This window comes from Pan paniscus, chromosome 8 (assembly GCF_029289425.2).
Source record: "Pan paniscus chromosome 8, NHGRI_mPanPan1-v2.0_pri, whole genome shotgun sequence".
NCBI lineage: Eukaryota > Metazoa > Chordata > Mammalia > Primates > Hominidae > Pan > Pan paniscus.
In genome coordinates, this window is record NC_073257.2 from 18,603,184 (window position 1) to 18,623,166 (window position 19,983).

The 19,983-nt window shown below is 46.2% G+C and overlaps 1 protein-coding gene across 1 annotated transcript in view; it reads right to left on the bottom strand.

Moving 5' to 3' along the window:
• IL2RA (interleukin 2 receptor subunit alpha) overlaps nucleotides 1–14,893 on the bottom strand; it is a 54,116-nt gene extending 39,223 nt beyond the window's left edge. Inside the window, exon 1 of the mRNA XM_034929902.3 lies at nucleotides 11,982–14,893. Within this exon, the coding sequence (XP_034785793.1) occupies nucleotides 11,982–12,045 (64 nt within the window). The 5' untranslated portion in view covers nucleotides 12,046–14,893. The remainder of the gene's footprint in view (nucleotides 1–11,981) is intronic.
• Nucleotides 14,894–19,983: the final 5,090 nt, after the last annotated feature.

Below are 19,983 nucleotides of genomic sequence, written 5' to 3' on the forward strand. Positions count from 1 at the left end.
GCCACACTTCCCTAATGCGTTTCTACCTTCTTAACTCCTGCTTTCCCTGGAGGTCTCCCATTGGCTGTCATCTTTCTCTGGGAAGCCTCCGGGACTCTTCTGTCTGTGCTTTGTGGCATTTCTCTGCAGTCCCAGACTTTTCTTTACGTGGCACTCACCCTACTGTATCCATCTCCCTCCCACCACCTTGCTAGTGCCTGCACAGAATGCCATGCAAAGGTTTTCGTAAAGGAAAGTAGAAATTCACAAGTTCAAGCTAGGATTTGAATTCAAGCTGTCAACTTTCCAAATTCGTAAGACTTTTCCATTCTCTCAAGACGCTTTTCTGGTTGGGAAAGATTCCGGTAGGCAGACAAGATGGGGAAGATTGTTCCAGTAAGGGAGGAGGGTGTTCCTGGGAGTCCAGCTTTGAAATCACAAATGAGGAGGTTCCCTTTGAAGGACAGGAGAAGACCTGCTGGCCAAGACGTGCTATGTGCTGAGGGAACAGTCTTGGCTGGGGAGCATGTTGTGTGCCAGGCAGAGGAGGTAGCACAGTGCCCCTGAGGCAGTGGAAATGACTGGAGCTCTTGCAGCGGAAAGGGCATCACGACAGGTGCTTTCAGGGGAGATTAACTTGGGGATGAATAACAGGGTGACTGAAAACCAGAGCTTCAGGGCCTGCCTAGGATGCCCAGGAGATGAACGGTGCCTGTTGACAGCTTGCTTCCTGTGTCGGCCTGAATGCATGGGTTCTGCTCAGATCTACTGGCTCCTTGCTTTCTTGGGAGAGTGAATTACTGCCTCATGGTCTCAGTTTCCTCATCCGTAAAATGGGAATGGTGGCAGGGCGTGGTGGCTCAAGCCTGTAATCCCAGCACTTTGGGAGGCTGAGACTGGTGGATCAATTGAGGTCAGGAGTTTGAGACCAGCCTGGCCAACATGGTGAAACCCTGTCTCTACTAAAAATACAAAAATTAGTCAGGCGTGGCGATGGGGCGTGCCTGTAATCCCAGCTACTGGGGAGGCTGAGGCATGAGAATCTCTTGAACCCGGGAGGCAGAGGTTGCAGTGAGCCGAGATCATACCACTGCACTCCAGTCTGGGCGACAGAGTGAGACTCTGTCTCAGAAAAAAGGGGGTTGGGGTGGGGAATAGTGCTAACAGTCCCCATCTCCCATGGTGGCCGTGAGGAATCTGTAAGATCACAGAAGCAGAGCACGCAGCAAGGCCTCCCTGGCCCGGGAGTGCTCAGAGCTGGGATCCCAGTGCAGGACGGGGAGGAGGAGGACGGGTGCCCTGGCTACAGGTCCTCTTGCACTAGATTGAAAACGGGGCCAGAGAAGCAGAGCTTGAGAGACGCTGGGAGAGGGAAAGTGAAACTGATGGTCCGGTGGGTGAAAGGTAGTGAAAGCCCGAAGTGCAGTAAACCAGGGATCAACATCTCCAGCCAAAAGGCTCACCCTGCGGTCTCAGCGCCACCTGGGCGTCAGACAGATGTCTGGAGAGACGGCTCTTTTATTCTGAAACACCCCTCCAACTTTTTTTTTTTTTTGGTAATTGTTTGTTTTGCTTTCCATTTAATATAAGGAGTTTTCTCCTTTACAAAAGTTCTTTTTGTTCTAAATCAGGCTGTAAACAGAGGTGCTACCACAAGGACCGGAAGCAGAGACCACACTGGTGCTCAGCTGGGTTGCAGGCTCTGCCTGGTTTCATTGTCGGGGAAGCCACCAGGCCTGCCCCCAGCCAGCGAGATGTCACGCATGCAGCCGGGTGTCATCCCCAAAACTCCCGGGAAACTCTCGGGGCACCAGGGCAGGAAGAGGCTGACGTCAATTTTAACTCCGGGGACTTCAAACGAAACTTTTAGAAATGATTCCTTTGCCCTTTACTTGGTAACGTAATAAACTGATCTTTCTCTGAAAAGATGGGCCGATTTGCTTCAAGGGGCTCATTTCATGAGGAGAAGATACACACATATATATATATATATTTTTTTTTTTCTTTTTTTTTTTTTGAGACGGAGTTTCCCTCTGTCACCCAGGCTGGAGTGCAGTGGCTCGATCTCGGCTCACTGCAACCTCAGCCTCCAGGTTCAGGGGATTCTCCTGCCTCAGCCTCCCTGAGTAGCTGGGATTACAGGCATGTGCCACCACACCTGGCTAACTTTTGTATTTTTAGTAGAGACGGGGTTTCACCATGTTGGTCAGCTGGTCTCGAACTCCTGACCTCAGGTGATCTGCCCGCCTCAGCCTCCCAAAGTGCTGGGATTACAGACATGAGCCATCATGCCCAGCTATATATATAGAGAGAATTTTTTAAGGAAACATTGCTGCTTTGCTACAAAGTATATAATAATGTAAACTGGACTAATACGATTCCTTCCTCCCTTCCTTGGAGAAGTCACAGACTTTTAGGATTGGAGAACGGTTCACATGCATGTGTGTGGGGCAGTTGGTCAGAGCTGTCCATTATGAAAGGTGCTTCTAGAATACTTGGGGAATGTGGAAGCTAGAAAACAGGTTGTTATTAAAGGAATTGAAATACTCCCACTTGAAATGTTCCCATTTTCTCTGTAAAGGAATTTCTTGAGCAAAGGAAAACTCTACATCCTCTGTCTACCTGAAGTTCAAAATTAGTGGTGTTTGGTTTTAATAATTTTAGTAGTTGATGACAAAACAACGCTCTCTGCTGTCCTCTCTGTCACATCTAACATGATGTGAATGAGGCAGTCCCTGATGTGAGCTGTGCTGGGGGTTTTTGCAGGGGTGATGAACATCGATCTGTGTGTTCCATCGACTCCTTCTTTAGACTTGTATCTCAGCACTTAGCCTGTGTCATAATTGTCTGTGCAGAGGTCAAGGATGGGCTCTTATTCATCTCTGTGTCTCAAACCCTGTGCCTGACACATAGTTCCTCAATGAACATTTGCTGAATGAATGAATGAACAAAGGAATGAACAAACCAATAGCCGGAAGTCCTACCACACAAGAGGTTGTCTCCAATCTCCCTGACTTTCCCTCTTCCTCCTGTACCCTCAACCCATCAGCTGCCCATACTGCTGTAGCAACAACTTCTCTCTGAAAACCTTCCCAGGGGAGAAAACGCGCCCCCCTCACGCCTCAGAGGCACACACCTATCCTTGCCTTTGTTTTTTTATTGCTGAGAGTACAGAAAGCAGCGGCTTCTGAAGGAGGTATCTATTTTGGTCCCAAACAGAAAAGAGTGGGTGATTCTGTGGGCAGAGGTGGCAATTCCTGAATGTGGTGTGGTGACTCACGCCCGGAGGTGCTCAGAATTTCCTCTGTTTTGTGGCTGCTGGGGCAGGTGCGACACTGCCGCTTTCTCTAAAGATGCCCCAAGCTGCTCTGGGGGTAGAAGGAAGGCTGCAGGGAACAGCAGGACCCGGAGAACCCAGACCCCAAGGACCAGGTGGTCCTTAAGCCATCCTGCAGGAGGCCGGCTGTCTAGCAGGTTGAGGAGTGCCACGCGGCTCTGTGGGTACCGCCTCACTGCATGTACCTGGGGCTGAAGGAGCAGTGGGCATTACTCACAGCCTATTACTTCACCTTTGTAAAAAACAAAAATAACTTCCCTGCTCACATGGCACCTTCGTCTTTGACCTTTAGCAGCAGTTTAGACAGGAGGAAAAAAGGCAGGTTCTGGAATGAGAGCGCCTGCTTCCTATCCTAGCCCCTTCCTCGTTGGGCTACATCAGGCAACCCATTTAATCTCTGTAAGCCCATTTAACCACAGTTCACCAGGCATAAAACGGGGATAATCATATGACCTACTTTATTTTGAGAATTAACCAAAGTAATACTATGTCTGAACATAATACCTGAAAGATAGCATTTAGGCAATGGATATTCACTGTGGTGGTTCTAGCTAGTGTTCAAATGTTTTCTGGAACAAAGCTTGAAGCAAATAAGAACGAAAGGAAACATAACTATCAGTATCGGAGTTGGTGCATGGGCCGGCTTTAACCAGTCATGTTTCCTGGTCTATAGCTTTACTCATTTTCTTACCAAAGGAAATCAGGGCCTGTTGGAGACTGTCCTATTTTCCACGCTCTTTAGAATAAAGAAACCAATGGCTTTCACAAACTTCCTTATTTAAAATTAATTATCATTTTAAAAAATAGAGGTGGGGTCTCACTATGTTGCCCAGGCTGGTCTCGAACTCCTGGGCTCCAGGGATCCTCCCCTCTTGGCCCCCCCAAAGTGCTGGGATTACAGGAATGAGCCACTGCGCCCGGCTGCAGCTTCCTTTTTATTCTTTTGAAACATTGCTCTTTCTTCTTCTTTTGGGTAAAAGGACTCAATTGCTGCTAGTCCAATTGCACCAGCTTGTTCTTGCACTGCATACAGCGTGGGAGGAAAAAGCCTGGGAAACGGGGGGACATGGGCCAGCGAGCTCGTCCGGCCACACCTTCCACCATGGGGCAGGCCCCTCTACTGGCACAGGATGTCAATACTCCTGATCCGTATCTTGCCTTCCCTCCGCCCGTTCCTCTTCCTCCCAGCACAGTGACCTTCCGGTCAACCCCACCCATGCCACCCACACTTTGTTGCCCTGGAGTTTCCTGCCACCTGAACCCCTCCTTAAGCAGGATGCCTGGATCTGGGTCGAGGGCTGCAGGCGGAGCTGCTGGTCAAAAACCCCCGGGGAACTGGTTGGGTGTGGGAGTGGGAGAATGGGCTGTCAGGACAAAAGCACTGGGACTCCAGCCCTGTGGTGTGCACGTGACTCGGGCTGGGTCAGGAAAAAAATGTGGAGGTAGGGAAACAAGACCCAGGAACTCTTTGGCTGCCATCCAGGGTCATGTGGTGCTGGTGATAAGTGATCAGTGACCATTGAACCGAGGACGTCTACCGGGGACCAATGACACCTGTAGACACTGCAGGGTTGAAGCTGGGGGAGAAGCACTCACATGCTGTCTGTCTGAGCAAAAGTATTCGTTTTTGTCCGAGAATCTGAGACTCATTTGCTTGGCACACACACACAAAACTGCATGTATGTTGAAATATGGCTCATTATGTAGTTGTCCTGGCAAACGCCTCATCTCTCTAATTGGTCAGCTCACTACTCATGGAACACGGTCCATGTATACGACTCCAGCAACATCACTAGAAAACACCATTCTCCAGCCCCTCTCCTGATATTCAGAACCACCATTCAGAGCCAGGAGGTCCCAGGGCCACCTTCTCTGAGAATTTTTTTTCTAGTTCTCCAGGTAGCATGTTACTCTCCCTATTCTGATCATTTATGGCATTATTTGCAATATTTGATCAATATTTGATCTTTCCCAGATTGGTTTTCCCTTTTTCTAATTTTTTTTTAAGAGGCAGAGTCTCACTATGTTGCCCAGGCTGGTTTTGAACTCCTGGGCTCATGTGATCCTCCTGCCTTGGCCTCCCAAAGTGCAGGTATTACAGGCATGAGCTATCACACTCAGCCTATTTTCTCATTTCAGTCGCAAGTTCTGTGTGGGTAAAAGCAATGCGTATTTATTCTCTGACTTGATAGCCTTGTTACTCAAAATGGGGTTCATGCACCCACAACATAGGCCTCCTGTGGAACCTGTTTGCACCAGAATCTTAGGCGGTAACCCCTGACCTCCCGAGTCAGAATTTGCTCCATGACAAGATCCCTGGATGATTTCTAAATGCATTAAAGGTTGAGAAGTACTGCTTGAGCATACCTGTTCCTAGTGAATCAGACCAACCATGGAAATCATTATTCCATCTCTCTAATTTGGTGAGTTTCAATCCTAAGTGCGATTTGGAAGTATTCAAGGAACTGGAAGAGAAGGTATTGTGATGTTCGGTTCTGTTCCCAAGAAAGTCCGCTTAATTCATCTTATGAGTCTTGGCCATCACTTTTTAAAGCATCCTGGATATACACTAATGTACAGCTGGTGTTTTGAACCATTACTCTCCACACATTTCCCAGTGGGAACTGTGTTTTCTTTTTGACAGAAGCAAACCCCAGAGTCGCCTTGAGATCAGTCAAAACACTGAGTAATCTTAGAGTGGAGAATACCTAAAATTTCTAGAGACAATTATATTATTGTTTTCCCCTAAATGAGTGAGTTACTTGAGAATATGGTGGGGTATTCAGTGGGGGCTATTGGCAAACACTGTTGGCTGACTTCAGAATGGGAGCCATTCAGCAGCAGTTTCATCTCCCGTGTTAAACTGTGAGCACAAGAGGATAAGAGCTGGAACTTTCTTCATCTCTGTAATCCTCATGCATGAATGGATGGATGAAGGAATATCACTGAGATTTCATGTAAAGACGTGCAGATGTGCAGGGAATATTGAACTGAAATTTAAGAGGGCTGGATTCAAGTTCAGCTTCTATGTGAACTCTTTCAGTGAAGAAGGTCTTATAACTTTTAGAAGTAATCAACTGAATTAAGATTCTCTTTTCAGCTGGGCACAGTGGCTCATGCCTGTAATCCCAGCACTTTGGAAGGCCCATGCAGATGGATGGCTTGAGGCTCGGAGTTCAAGACCAGCCTATGCAACATAGCAAAAACCCCCTCTCTACTAAAATTACAAAAAATGAGCCAGGCATGGTGGTGCACACCTGTAATCCCAGCTACTCAGGAGACAGAGGCAGGAGAATCACTTGAACCCAGGAGCTGAAGGTTGCAGTGAGTTGAGATTGCACCACTGTGCTCTAGCCTGGGCGACAGAGTGAAACTGTCCAAAAAAAAGAGAAAGATTCCCCTTTCTCTTCTCTCAGGGAACGGCCTGGGATAGAGAAGAGAAACGGGTTCCCACTCATGTAAAACTTCTCCCATGGGAGACAAGGACATTGTTTGAGGGGAAAATTCCTACACAAGCAAACAAACAGCAGAGGACCCCGCCCTCCCTGTCCAGGGCAGGAGCACAGTGGACCACCTGCTGCCCCTGTGTCTTGGGGCCTCTCTCCCTGGAATCTCATTGATGGAAATTTATCAGTCCCTCAGGGCTCCCTTTCCATGTCACCCTCATGAAGTTTTCTCTGATAGCCCCATGCTCAGTAGATCTTACTACATATGACTTGTGTTACTATGACTATATCTATGCCTTTCTCCTACTCACCAACTTATGACTCTCTTAAGGATCAGGACTATGTCGCTCATTTTTACATTTCCTATAGTATTGAAAAGGGGCATGAGAGATATTGGATAGATTTTGAGAATTGAGTGAGTGGAGTTTTTGCCTTGACACCTGCAACTGCAGCAATTACAGAAGCAGTGGGTCATGCTGGCTGCCAGGCAGTACTTCTTCAGAGCTGGAAATAACCCACAATGAGACGTCAGGCTTGGGTGCATTGACACACAAAAGTCGCTCAACCCTGACCGTGCCAGTATGTCTTCATTTGGGAAACTTTTTCATCCCAAAGTTCCCCAGCTTGAAAATGCCTTTTAAGCAGAGCTTATTTTATTTCCTTTCTGGAATCCTTGACATAGAGTGAAGGAACTGGAAGGGAGTTTCAAGATCCCTGGGTGACCTCCTCATTTTACAGAGAGAAATCTGTCAAAAACTCACACCCTCCCCGTGTCCTCTCCTCAGTGCTTTGGCCCACTTTCTGCTTCCTGCAAGGTTTATTTTCCTGCTAATTCTATTCCCTGTGACCTCAAGCAACATGCCTCATTTCCTGCAGGAATTCTCTCTTTTTCTGTAAAGTTTCTGCTCATCCTTGGGCAAGAAGAGGAGTGGGGAAGGGTGGGAACAGCTGCCATGTTGAGGGACTGCCTGCCTTGATGGTATCCATAGCTCGCAGAAGAATGACTCCAACAAAAAAGTCACAAAGAGGACTGGGTGCGGTGGCTCATGCCTGTAATCCCAGTGCTTTGGGAGGCCAAGGTGGGCAGATCACCTGAGGTCAGGAGTTCGAGGTCAGCCTGGCCAACTTGGTGAAACCCCGTCTCTACTAAAAATACAAAAATTAGCCAGGCATGGTGGCAGGTGCCTGTAATCCCAGCTACTTGGGGAGGCTGAGGCAGGAGAATCACTTGAACCCGGGAGGCAGAGGTTGCAGTGAGCCAATATCTCGCCACTGCACTCCAGCCTGGGTGACAGAGAGAGACCTTGTCTCAAAAAGGAAGAGAAAAAAAAATCACAAAGAGGTATTCAGAATACCCAAGGCTTTAGGCAAAAACCAGTCTGGGAATACTTCTCTATCAGGGGAGTGGGGTGGAGTAGTGGAGTGTTAGAGCTCACCAACCGTTCTATATTAGCACCTCTAACTGACGCATTCGTGAAACTCATTCTTTCGGTGCAGAATTGTGAAGTCAATTTTTTTCTTTTTCAATTCTCACATCTAAAATGAAGTATATGCACAGGTGATTTATCAAACTGCCTATTTAAGGCATGCTGTTTTAAGGAAAGTAGCAACTGTCTTATGAAGAGCTCCCAATGTTTAGGAAAGCCCTTACAGCCTCAAGACATGTCTTAAAGATGAATGAAGTAACAGTAGCAATAATAGTTTGGGATCTCAAGAAGTTGAAAGATTAAATGTGAAGGGTTAAACATTTTGTGTTTGACTGACAAAGGTGAAGATGGGAAATTCCATTGTGGGCAGTTGTCTTTACAAGAATGGATAATTGCACAAACACATTATCTCAATGGGTTTCCACACTGTTTTTTTAAAGAATTATTTTTGAGTCTAGAGGATAAAGATTTGATCACAGAATTCCTAGAATGAAAGAAAGATGATCAAGGGACATACAAGCTCTCAGAATTTCCACAGTTCTGAGAAAGGTGCCTTCAATAACGTGCCATATTGGTAATACCAGGAGAATTCTCTTTCTGACCACATCCCAGAGCCCAGTAATATAGAGACTAAAAACACTCAAGTTGACTAATATGTCCTCATAAACCCTTGCCATGTTAAATGGTGGCTTTGGAAATTTTCAGAATGAAAATCTGCCCTTATGAATCAGCTAGAAATTGCATCTGTTGACAGTCTGATTTCATTAGAGAACTCTTACCCTGAGGAATAAAAAGTCTGATTTGTTTCAAGACTAGGTTCCTCTTGGAGAAAAAGTCTGTGATGAGATGGTTTCTGACCCTGGAGTGATGCCTGGAAATTCCTGTTGATTCCAGAAACTTGACCCATGTCATTGTCTTTGGCCACTGGGTCCTCATTTGCCTTGTGATTGGACTATTTTAAGAGCCTCATGACCTGTCTCTGTGCACCTGATCTCTCTCCACTCTATGCCAGTATCATCTCCATAAAGCGCTGACCCTGTTTGCAATGAACAGAAACAGAACAATCCAGGGAGACCAGGTTCAAACCCTGGCACTCTCACTGCCTGTGCGAGTCTGAGTTTTGGGTTCTTGCTTCATCTAGGGGTTCATGATATCCATACTGCAAAGTGGCTATGAAGATTACAATAGGACACATATCTGGCACATAGAAGTTACTTTATAAATGGTAGTTTTAAATTTTCTTGTAGTTCTTTATTGCCTACTAGGTGAAGTTAAGAAGTTATCACTAGGAGAATTCTCTTTCTGACCACATCCCAGGGCCCAGCAATATACAGACTAAAAATGCCTAATGCCTTAGATGATTCATTTTACCTCATCCTAACTTTCCAGTTTGAATTCCCCATATCCCCACCCTCCCTGTCCAGGGCAGGAGCACATTGGACCACCTGCTGCTCCCTAAGGCACTCCTGTGTTTTGGCTCATTGGGGCCTCTCTCCCTGGAATCTCATTGATGGAAATTTACTGGTCCCTTGGGGCTCCCTTTACATGTCATCCTCATGAAGCCTTCTCTGATAGCCCAACGCTCCGTAGATCTTACCACACTCTGACTGGTATTACTATATTTATATCTATGCTTTTCTCCTCCTCACCAGGTTATAAGTTGCTTAAGTGTCAGGACTATATCTCCCGCATTTTTGTATTTCCTGTAGTGTTGAGGGGCAGATGGGGTATGGATAGATGTTGAGAATGGCGTGAAGGAGTCCTTATGGGACTCTAGTTCCCCTGCTCCCACCAAGACCACTCAGACCCTTGGATAAGTCACCAATAGCTAGAAATAACACGAGTTTACTTGAAATGTGTCTTCCAGAGGCAGAGCATGATTAATTGTCAAGATTTTCCTGTTCTTGGCTTAGACTGAGTTAGCAAAGACCCTGTGGATGTAGAAATCACATTGAAAAACCTTCCTAAAAGTATGCCTTCTTTATAAGAACGGCACGATGGACTCTGAGGACTCAGGGGAAAGGGTGCGAGGTGGGTGAGGGAAAAGAGACTACGCACTGGGTACAGCATACATGCTCAAGTGATGGGTGCACCAAAATCTTACAAATCACCACTAAAGAACTTATTCATGTAACCAAACACCACCTGTCCTCCAAAACCTATTAAAATAAAAAACATAGGCCAGGCGTGATGGCTCACACCTGTAATCCCAGCACTTTGGGAGGCCATGGCTGGTGGACCACAAGGTCAGGAGTTTGAGACCAGCCTGACCAATATGGTGAAACCCCATCTCTACTAAAAATACAAAAATTAGCTGGTCGTGGTGGTGCACGCACCTGTAAACCCAGCTACTCAGGAGTCTGAGGCACGAGAATTACTTGAGCCCATGAGGTGGAGGTTGCAGTGGACTGAGATCACGCCACTGCACTCCAGCCTGGGCAACAGAGTGAGACTCTGTCTCAAAAAATAAAAAAATAAATAAATAAAAATGTAATAAGTAAATAAAATGCCCTCTTTAAAGACACTCCTACATCTGGGCCAGTACACAGCCCAGCATGACTGGGCACTTCCCCTAAACAAGCAAGCAGACTCCTGAAATGCATCATTATGTTTCATTTCTTAATAAATTCTACAGCCAGTTAGCATTCTACTTGTTGCCATTATAGACTTTCAAAAAACACTATAAACTTTCTTATCTGTCTTCCTGAGTAAGCAAAGGGAAGACATTATTAGAAAATTCACACTCAATTAGGAAGAGTGGTTTGAGGTAGAAGTTGGTGGTTTTTTATTTCTTTAAAAAAAAATATTGGCCAGGCACGGTGGTTCATGCCTGTAGTACCAGCAGTATGGGAGGCCAGGGTGAGTGGATCACTTGAGCCCAGGAGTTCAAGACCAGCTTCGGCAACATGGCAAAAACCCCATCTCTACAAAAAAATAAATTAACCAGGTGTGGTGGCGTGTGCCTGTAGTCCCAGCTACTCAGGAGGCTGAGGTGGGAGGATTGCTAAGCCTGGGAGGCGAAGGTTGCAGTAAGCCAATATCGCGCCACTGCACTCCAGTCTGGCTGACAGAGACAGTGTCAAAAAAAAAAAAAAATCTTCGAGAAAATCCATTTGAAACAAGGAATGAAATTTAAAATTTGCATATATAAACACATATACATATACATATCATGTATATACATAGGATTATGAGAATTAGTAATGTTCTAAAAGTGAGTATGCATATTTTTAAAAATTTCTGTAAAGTTGCACTTGTAAGGAAATTCCTAGGTGTTGTTTCCTAAGACGTAAAAGCAGTGTATACATCCTTGAAGCTAAACTTTTCTGAGATCTTAAATTCTCCCAGTGTTTGATATATGAGTACTCATGTCTCCAGCAAATTAACCTGAACTTAAAGAGCTTCCTGATAGCTTCTTAGTTGGGGGGTGGGAGTGCAGAGAATAAAAGGAAATTCATTGAAGAATAAAAGATAATTTCTTGAGAAACCTGCTCATCAGGGCCCTGTTAACATCCAAATATCCCAAATATCATGCCACACTATTCTTCCCAGAATTAATTGTCAAGGACTGAGAAGGACAGGAGAACCTAATGCTATTTCAGGCTCTCTTGACAGACCAAGGAACAGTGAGGCATAAACTGGGGTCCCCGTGGGTCACAGGCAAGAGGTGGAACCCAAGATTCAACTCCCTTCTTGGAACCATCTACCTGGGGACTCCCTCTGGTTCTGTGGCTGGGAAGAGGGATGCCCATCAGCCTTCCCGGAATTCCGGGGGCACCCACAGGCCCTTACCTGCCTGGCAGCCAGGCACCATGATGAGCGTGAGCAGTCCCCACATCAGCAGGTATGAATCCATCTTCCTGACCCTTGGGACCAGCCGGGGCAGTGGAGCGGAGGACTTTCTCTGCCGAAGGCCCAGTTGCCGTCAGCCTCTTTTGGGCATCGCGCCGGAGGATGTGGGATGGGAAGATCGGTCCGCCTGGACTGTCACCCTTGTGGGTCCATCCAGTCTCTATCGGAGTCAGGAGTTGCTCTCTTTAAGTATCGGGCTGGCGTGTTCAGCCAGGAAACTGCCTAGCACTCTCTTCTCTCATCTCAAATATAGGAAGTGTTTTTTTTTTTGTTTTTTTTTTTTTTTTTTTGATGACAATATAGTTTGCGGTAATTTTTCAAACCAGGTTTTTTTTTTTCAAGTTCAATTGCTGGAGGTGTGGGCTGGGGTTGATGAGAAGGATTGAACTTCATTTATGAATCCTTTCTTCAGCCACGCCCATGAAAGGACAGGGAGATTCCCCTGCCGTTGCAGGTAGGGTGAGCAAGCACTTCTTGGCAGTGGTCTCACCCAGCACTTCGTAAGCTGAGTCCTCCCCCCAGGGCTGTAACGTCCTCAGGAGTCAGCAGGGACCACCTGGGATGAAGGAGCAAAGTCCTGCCAAGAGTCTGGTCAGGCAGCCTCCAATATTCAAATAATGGAGAAGGATGCGGCGAACTGAAGGATCCCGATAATTCATAAATAATTCCCCAAGACTTATAACCTGTACTAGCCATCATCATTTCACCACAGTGCCCTGGGCTCCTGAAAGTGCATTGTCATTTTATAAGGTGTTTTGCTTCCAGATTTGTCTTTCTCTTAAAGGATCATGCAAAAAGTGGGCTTTGGTTTTAAACTTTGGATTATTTTGTAAAATTCAGTCTTGCTTATTTATTGATCAGAGCTCTCTTCTGATTATTATGAAATGGTTGAGTGTGTTTTGCTCCCTGGAAATTTGTCTAAGACTTAAAGCCATTGCATAGTTAGAGCAAAACACAATTTTTTAAATACTAGAAAGCAAGCAAAGATATTAACAAAAAGAAAACCCTCCGGGCAAGCCAAGGAATTCAGGGTTCCAAAACACATCACGTTGACTGGGCCCGGTGGCTCATGCCTGTAATCCCAGCACTTTGGGAGACCAAGGTGGGTGGATCACCTGAGGTCAGGAGTTTGAGACCAGCCTGGATGACACGGTGAAACCACTGTCTCTACTAAAAAAATAAAAAAATAAAATACAAAAATTAACCAGGCACAGTGGCACACGCCTGTAATTCCAGCACTTTGGGAGGCTGAGGCAGGCAGATCACCTGAGGTCGGGAGTTTGAGACCAGTCTGGCCAACATGGTGAAACCCCGTTTCTACTACAAGTACAAAAATTAGCCGGGCGTAGTGGTGGGCGCCTGTAATCCCGGTTACTCAGGAGGCTGAGACAAGAGAATAGCTGGAACCCAGGAGGTGCAGGCTGCAGTGAGCTGAGATTGCACCACTGCACTCCAGCCTGGGCGACAGAGTGAGACTTCCGTCTCAAAAAACTTATCAAAATATGACAAGATTCTCTTAAATTCCACAGCAGGTATAACTTCCTCTCTAGGAACGTTTCTCACTCTGCGGGCAAGTGCTCCAGTAGAAACTCCTAGTACTCCCACCAAAGTCACGCTCCTTTCTTCTTGGGCATGGGAGTAGAATGCACTGCTGCCTCTCCTGGAAAATAGCTTATGCTTTAAGTAGTTAATGAATTGTCATTATAAAATATTTAAATTTATGTTAATGTCTTTTTTTTTTTTGGAGCGCAATGGCACGATCTCGGCTCACTGCAACCTCTGCCTCCCAGGTTCAAGTGATTCTCCTGCCTCAGCCTCCTGAGTAGCTAGGATTACAGGCACGCGTCACCACATCCAGCTAGTTTTTGTATTTTTTAGTAGAGACGGAGTTTCACCGTGTTGGTCAGGCTGGTCTCGAACTCCTGACCTTAGGCGATTCACCCACCTCAGCCTCCCAAAGTGCTGGGATTACAGGTGTGAGCCACCACGCCTGGCAATTACAAGATTTTTAAAAAGCCATATCACAAAGCCCCCACAATTTTTCTGGTAAATAAGAGGCCCAACTCTTGGTTCTGAGATGGACCATGGTTAAACAAGTCATTGAACTGGCTTTTCTGGTTCACCTTGCGGATGAACGCTCTGTCGTCGTTTGCTGACACTGAGGTTTCCAGTTGATGCTGCATGGCACGATGCAAGGATGTGAGAGGAAGTTGGGGGTGCAAAAGCAGACCCATTTTGTCATGGATTGCCCAGGATCTCATACTGAAGCTATAGCAAAGCTTTTGCCCTTAATGAGTTTACAGGTGAAATGGAAAGACACTTGAGTGTCCCTTCCTCCAGGAGGCCTTTTCCAGTCCTTTCTACTCCATCATAACACCTGCCGTGCTGCATTGCAATTCACTGTTTATATCTCTTTCTTTCTTCTAGTTGCTGTTAATCTTTCTTGGATTAAAAACTCTTTTTTTTTTTTTAAATTTAAGTTCCAGGATACATGTGTAGAACATGCCGGTTGGTTACATAGGTATACGTGTGCCATGGTGGTCTGCTGCACCTACTCACCTGTCTTCTAAGTTCCCTCCCCTCACACCCCACCCCCCACCCTGCAGCAGGCCCTGGTGTGTGATGTTCCCCTCCCTATGTCTATGTGCTGTCATTGTTCAACTTCCACTTATGAGTGAGAACATGCTGCGTTTGGTTTTCTGTTCCTGTGTTAGTTTGCTGAGGATAATGGCTTCCGGCTTCATTCATGTCCCTGCCAAGGACATGATCTCATTCCTTTTCATGGCTGCATAGTATTCCGTGGTGTATATGTATCACGTTTTTTTTATCTAGTCTCACTGATGGGCATTTCAGTTGGTTCCATTTTGCTATTGTAAATAGTGCTGCAATAAACATACGGGTGCATGTGACTTTATAGTAGAATGATTTCTATTCCTTTGGGTATATACCCAGTAATAGGATTGCTGGGTCAAATGGTGTTTCTGATTTTAGATGCTTGAGGAATCGCCATACTGTCTTCCACAATGGTAAAAACTCTTTTCTTAATTTGATAGAACCTTTGGTTTCCCTCCTTGGAAAAAATGCACATCAGCACATACTCTGGATAAATCCGTAGGAAGTTTCAGGAGCATTATGGGCAGTTTGTTTTGTTTTGCTCCGTTTTGTTTGAGATGGGGTTTCTGGAGTGCAGTATTGCCATCTCAACTCACTGCAGCCTCTACCTCCTTGACTCAAGTGATCCTCCCACTTCAGCCTCTCAAGTAACTGGGACCACAGGCATGCACCACCAGGCCTGGCTAATTTTTTTTGTAATTTTTGTAGAGATGGGGTTTTGCCATGTTGCCCAGGCTGGTCTCAGACTCCTGGACTCAAGCGATCCTCCCACCTCAGCCCTGCAGAGTACTGGGATTACAAGTGTGAGCCACCACACCCAGCGGTTGTGGGCACTCTGAACTTCAAAGGTCCAAGGATCTCAGGTTAAGGTGTCAAACTGTGGGCCTCTAGAGGATAGCCCTATGTCCAGTTTATCTGTGAACTTACGTCACCTAACAAAGTGCATAACACATGGGTGTCCAACCACTATGTATGAAGCCACATGTGCATACAAATATAACTAGCATATACTAAAGCAGTTTCAGACAAATTCTTTGTGAGGCAAATTCAAAGTTTTGTTTCAAACCTGCTGCAAGGAGGTAATTTCCAATAAGTCCGGTTCAAAGATTTCTTTCCTAGTAGAGGGTTTTTTTTTTTTTTTTTTTTTTTGAGGAAAGTTATCTAGATAACATTGGTAGATTAAGTTCAAGAAAGGAACAAGTTCAAGAAAGGAACATTTGGTTAAAAGTAACTAGGTTCATCCAGGGACAGCCGGTCAACAGTGCAAGCTGAGTCTCACTTCATCAGGAAATTGCTCAATTCTATTATCAGAAATGTTTGGTACTTCCTAGAAGAAACTGCTCAGAACAGCGGACAACAAATTTCTGACCTAGACTGCCTTCCCTTAGGTTTAAGACCACTTTCTTTCTAGATGTACAGTGGGGTGAATACTAATGATTATGGTAAGAGCAATTGAAATGTAGGAGGGAAAAGTTGTTGAGCTGATGTGATCAGGAAAGGCCCACGTATCATCCTTGAAGGATGGATACGGCCTTGGTAGGTGGTTCCTGAGGAAGCAGAGTGTGGTCCATAGTTAACCAGAAGTAGAGAGGGGGAGAAGCTAAGGGCAGAAATGTCAGCTGGATTCAGAGTCAGGTGGACCTCGAAAAACAGAATAAGATCTATGGACTTCAGCTACTGAAGCTGTCTAACCCAGGCGGGACATAGCCAAGTGATGTGATGATGAGGCCGAGCTGGTGTGGTGTGCAGGGGAGACTGAGGCATAGAGATGCTGAAATACTCTCCAGGAAGGAAATCATAAGGACTGGAGGAAGGTGAAATAAATTGGAATGGCAAGGAGGCTTGATGCCAGAATATCAGGCAAAGGGAAAATGCAGTTGGTAATGCCTGGATGTGGGGCAAGAAGCGGGGAACAGAATTTGTGAGCTTTGGCGAGGAGAAAATTCACTGATTTGAGCTCATCAAATGGATTGGCGAAATTCAAGTGTGTGAGGCTGAGGTTAGGGGATGGCAGAGAGGCAGTAGCATTTGTGAATAGGAGTTAGTTGTTAACTTGGGTTGTTCTCTTGTTCCTACAATGTTGGACAGTCCTTGAAGACAGCATTTATTATCCAGACAACTGTAAAGCTTGACTTGCCACCCCACTAGCCCCAACCACAAGAACGAGTTTTCAGCTTGCAACAAAAATCATTTCTGTTTATTAGAGTCTAGATTGGGGAGCAGGGGCAAAGGGTAGAGGAAAAAAGGGGAGAGGTGGTGAGGAATCAATCACCTTTCATTTTCCTTTACTTACCCTTGGGGCTTGTTAGCGGTCACTTCCACAATGCCCATAGAACCGGCCGAGCACGATGGCTCACGCCTGTTATCCCAGCACTTTGGGAGGCCGAGGCGGGCAGATCACCTGAGGTCAGGAGTTCGAGACCAGCCTGGCCAACATGGTGAAACCCTGTCTCTACTAAAAATACAAAAATTTGCCGGGCTTGGTGGCACATGCCTGTAATTCCAGCTACTTGGGAGGCTAAGGCAGGAGACTTGCTTGAACCTAGGAGGTGGAGGTTGCAGTGAGCCAAGATCACACCACTGCACGCCAGCCTGGGGGACAAGGGCAAAAGTCTGTCTCAAAAAAAAAAAAAAAATGCCTGTAGAACCAAGTGGCACAGATGCCCGTATGAAATGAATAACCATGAATAATTGAATGCAGAAAAAAAAAGGAAGGAGGAAGGATGGGATAAGGAAGAAGGTAGGAGAGAAGTGAACACAGAGGGGAATGGTGAGCCCCACTTGGTGATGGGCACCATAGCTTGCTCACTTTGACTGTTGAGGACGTGTCACTCTGGAGACTACAGGCTGCCAAGAGGACCTCTGTGCTGAATCCCATAAGGACTGTTTTCAGGGATTAAAACACTGGTGCTCCGAGGCTCACTTGGTGTGGTGGTATAACATGCAAATGAGAGGTGCCCAGGGCGAGAAAACTTGCTCTATAGAATAAAAGAAATGCTGGCCGATTAGGGAGAAGTCATGCTGAGGAGAGTGGCAGAGAAAGGACCCAGAGTGGGAAGAGCAGGGCAGCTCTGGAGAAATAATAAAGAGCTTGGAAGAAAATTTTAAAATCATTTGAAGATAAGAGTTTGCAATATGCTTTGCAATGTTAACTCTTTTCCCCAACAGCCCACAAAAATCTTGAGTAAAATTCCCATTTCGTCTTCATGCATTTTGGAGTTGAACGAGCTTTGAGGACATTTGAAACATGGAGCATGACTTCCTCTGTGAGCCAGGACTAGTGGGAAGCCTGTTTAGTCCACGAATCATGGGGTTTCTCCCGTTTTCCTCCTGTTGCTGTCCTCTTGACTGGTTCATTGTTTACCAGCATATCTGCCAGGGGAGCACAAGGAAAGGAAAAGGTGAAGCTGAGCGTGGTGGCGCATGCCTATAGTCCCAGCTACTCAGGAGGCCACGGCGTTGAGGTTCGCTTGACCCCAGGAGGTCAAGGCTGCAATGAGCTATGATTGCACCACTGCACTCCAGCCAGGGCCACAGAGCAAGACCTTGCCTCTAAAAAAAAAAAAAAAAAGAAAAAGGAGGGAGTGGGGGAAAGGAAAAGGTGAAACCCAGATCAAAGAATTTCACCTCTGTCACATAATCCATCAACAAACGTTGACGGCAATTAATCAAAGAATTATGCTAGAACTGTGAGGAGAGCCAAGAAGCTAAAACATAGCCCTGCACTGAGGACGCTCACAGTCTCCTCAAAGAAGAAAAGAAATGGGCCCTCAAAAGGGGAAGTGACCGCTCACGTCTGCAGGGATCCGTTCAGCGATCAGGCCTGCCCTGCGCTATACGCTGGCACCACATGAAAGCAGCCTCACTCTCTCATCTTAGACTTTCTTTTCTCTAGAGGAGTGATGTGCTGAGCTGTGGTCTCAGAGCCAAAATCCGAACAGGAGATAACCCTTTGCTTTCTGGGAGCGTGGCAGTGGAAGGACCGAAGCGGTTGCAGAGAGCCTGCTGTTTATGTACTGGATGTTCTTGTTAGACTGAGTAGGAGGTCATTTTCCCAGGCCTGTGGTGTCCCCCAGGATTTTCTCTCCTTTATCTTGTACACATGGACCTGAAATGTCCACATGAGGTCCCACAAATTACATTTTACTTAGCTCATGCACTCTTGGGTGCACCCTTTAGTATAATTCAATTTAGTGTATATCAACGTAGGATCCAGGAATGGGGAGCTCTGCCCAGGCTCTGGGAGAAGCAAAAACAAACAAAGAAGGGTTTTTGCTCCCCAAGAGCCAGTGATCCACCTGTGGGAATTTGGATTGGAAGCAGAAAGCCCCCAGTTAATTGCAAGCACATCTGTCAAAGTGATAATCCCATCAAAAGCAAATGAACCATTGCAGGATAGCCTGGAGCACCAGGGCCTTCCATCTTTGCTTGTTAAGTGGATGGCGGATGGATAGATGTTGCTGAGATCGGTGCCTCCCATGGCCGAGAGGCAGGCAAGACACTTCAGATTCTGCCCCAGTTGGCACTATGCAAACAGGGTTATTTCTCTCAAACTGGTATTGAGAGAACGCTGCTGCTAATTCTACGAAATCTACAGGTGCATCCTGTTATTGCGGCACTGAGTTGAATTTCTGCAGTTTGTAATTTCCACCAGATTCTACTAGACAAGGGCACAGGGGTCCCGTGGAAAACCAAAATCCACTATGAATCAAATAACCCAACTCTACTCAAATGTCTAGTTCCCAAGCCACTGTTGACTTGTGGGTTGTGCCACCCAGAAAACACTGGGAGAGAACAGTTGGTTTGTATGAATCATGAACTGAGTCCTCCGTCCCTAACAATTGAAAACTGACTTTGTTAACATTTTGTGGCTTGTGGTGACCAGTGCTGTTGGGTCCCACAGATGTTGTCAGAGGGTCCTCTTTCCATTTGAGTGTAGGACGTGTTTCCTGGGGGGATAGCAGCAAAGCTCCCTGGCCACTTCTGTCATGATTTTAGTTCGGGGATGGATAATAGAGTTTATCTCTCAAGCCAGCACTGATGAGTTAACAATGGCGGCCCAGGACAAGGATTCCAAACCCCCTTTGGAGCTCAGTGGTCTGTGGTCTTTGCAGGGAGGTGAAGGCATGCTTGTGTCACATTTTGTCTAGACGTCTGTACAGCTTTTCAGCTGGCTTCCCTCACTCAAACGTGTCTCTCCACTCCACCATTCTTACCCATTGCTTCCAGTTTAATCTTTTTTTTTTTTTTGACTGAGTCTTGCTCTGTCGACCACTGGAGTGCAGTGGTGCAATCTTGGCTCACTGCAACCTCTGCCTCCCAGGTTCAT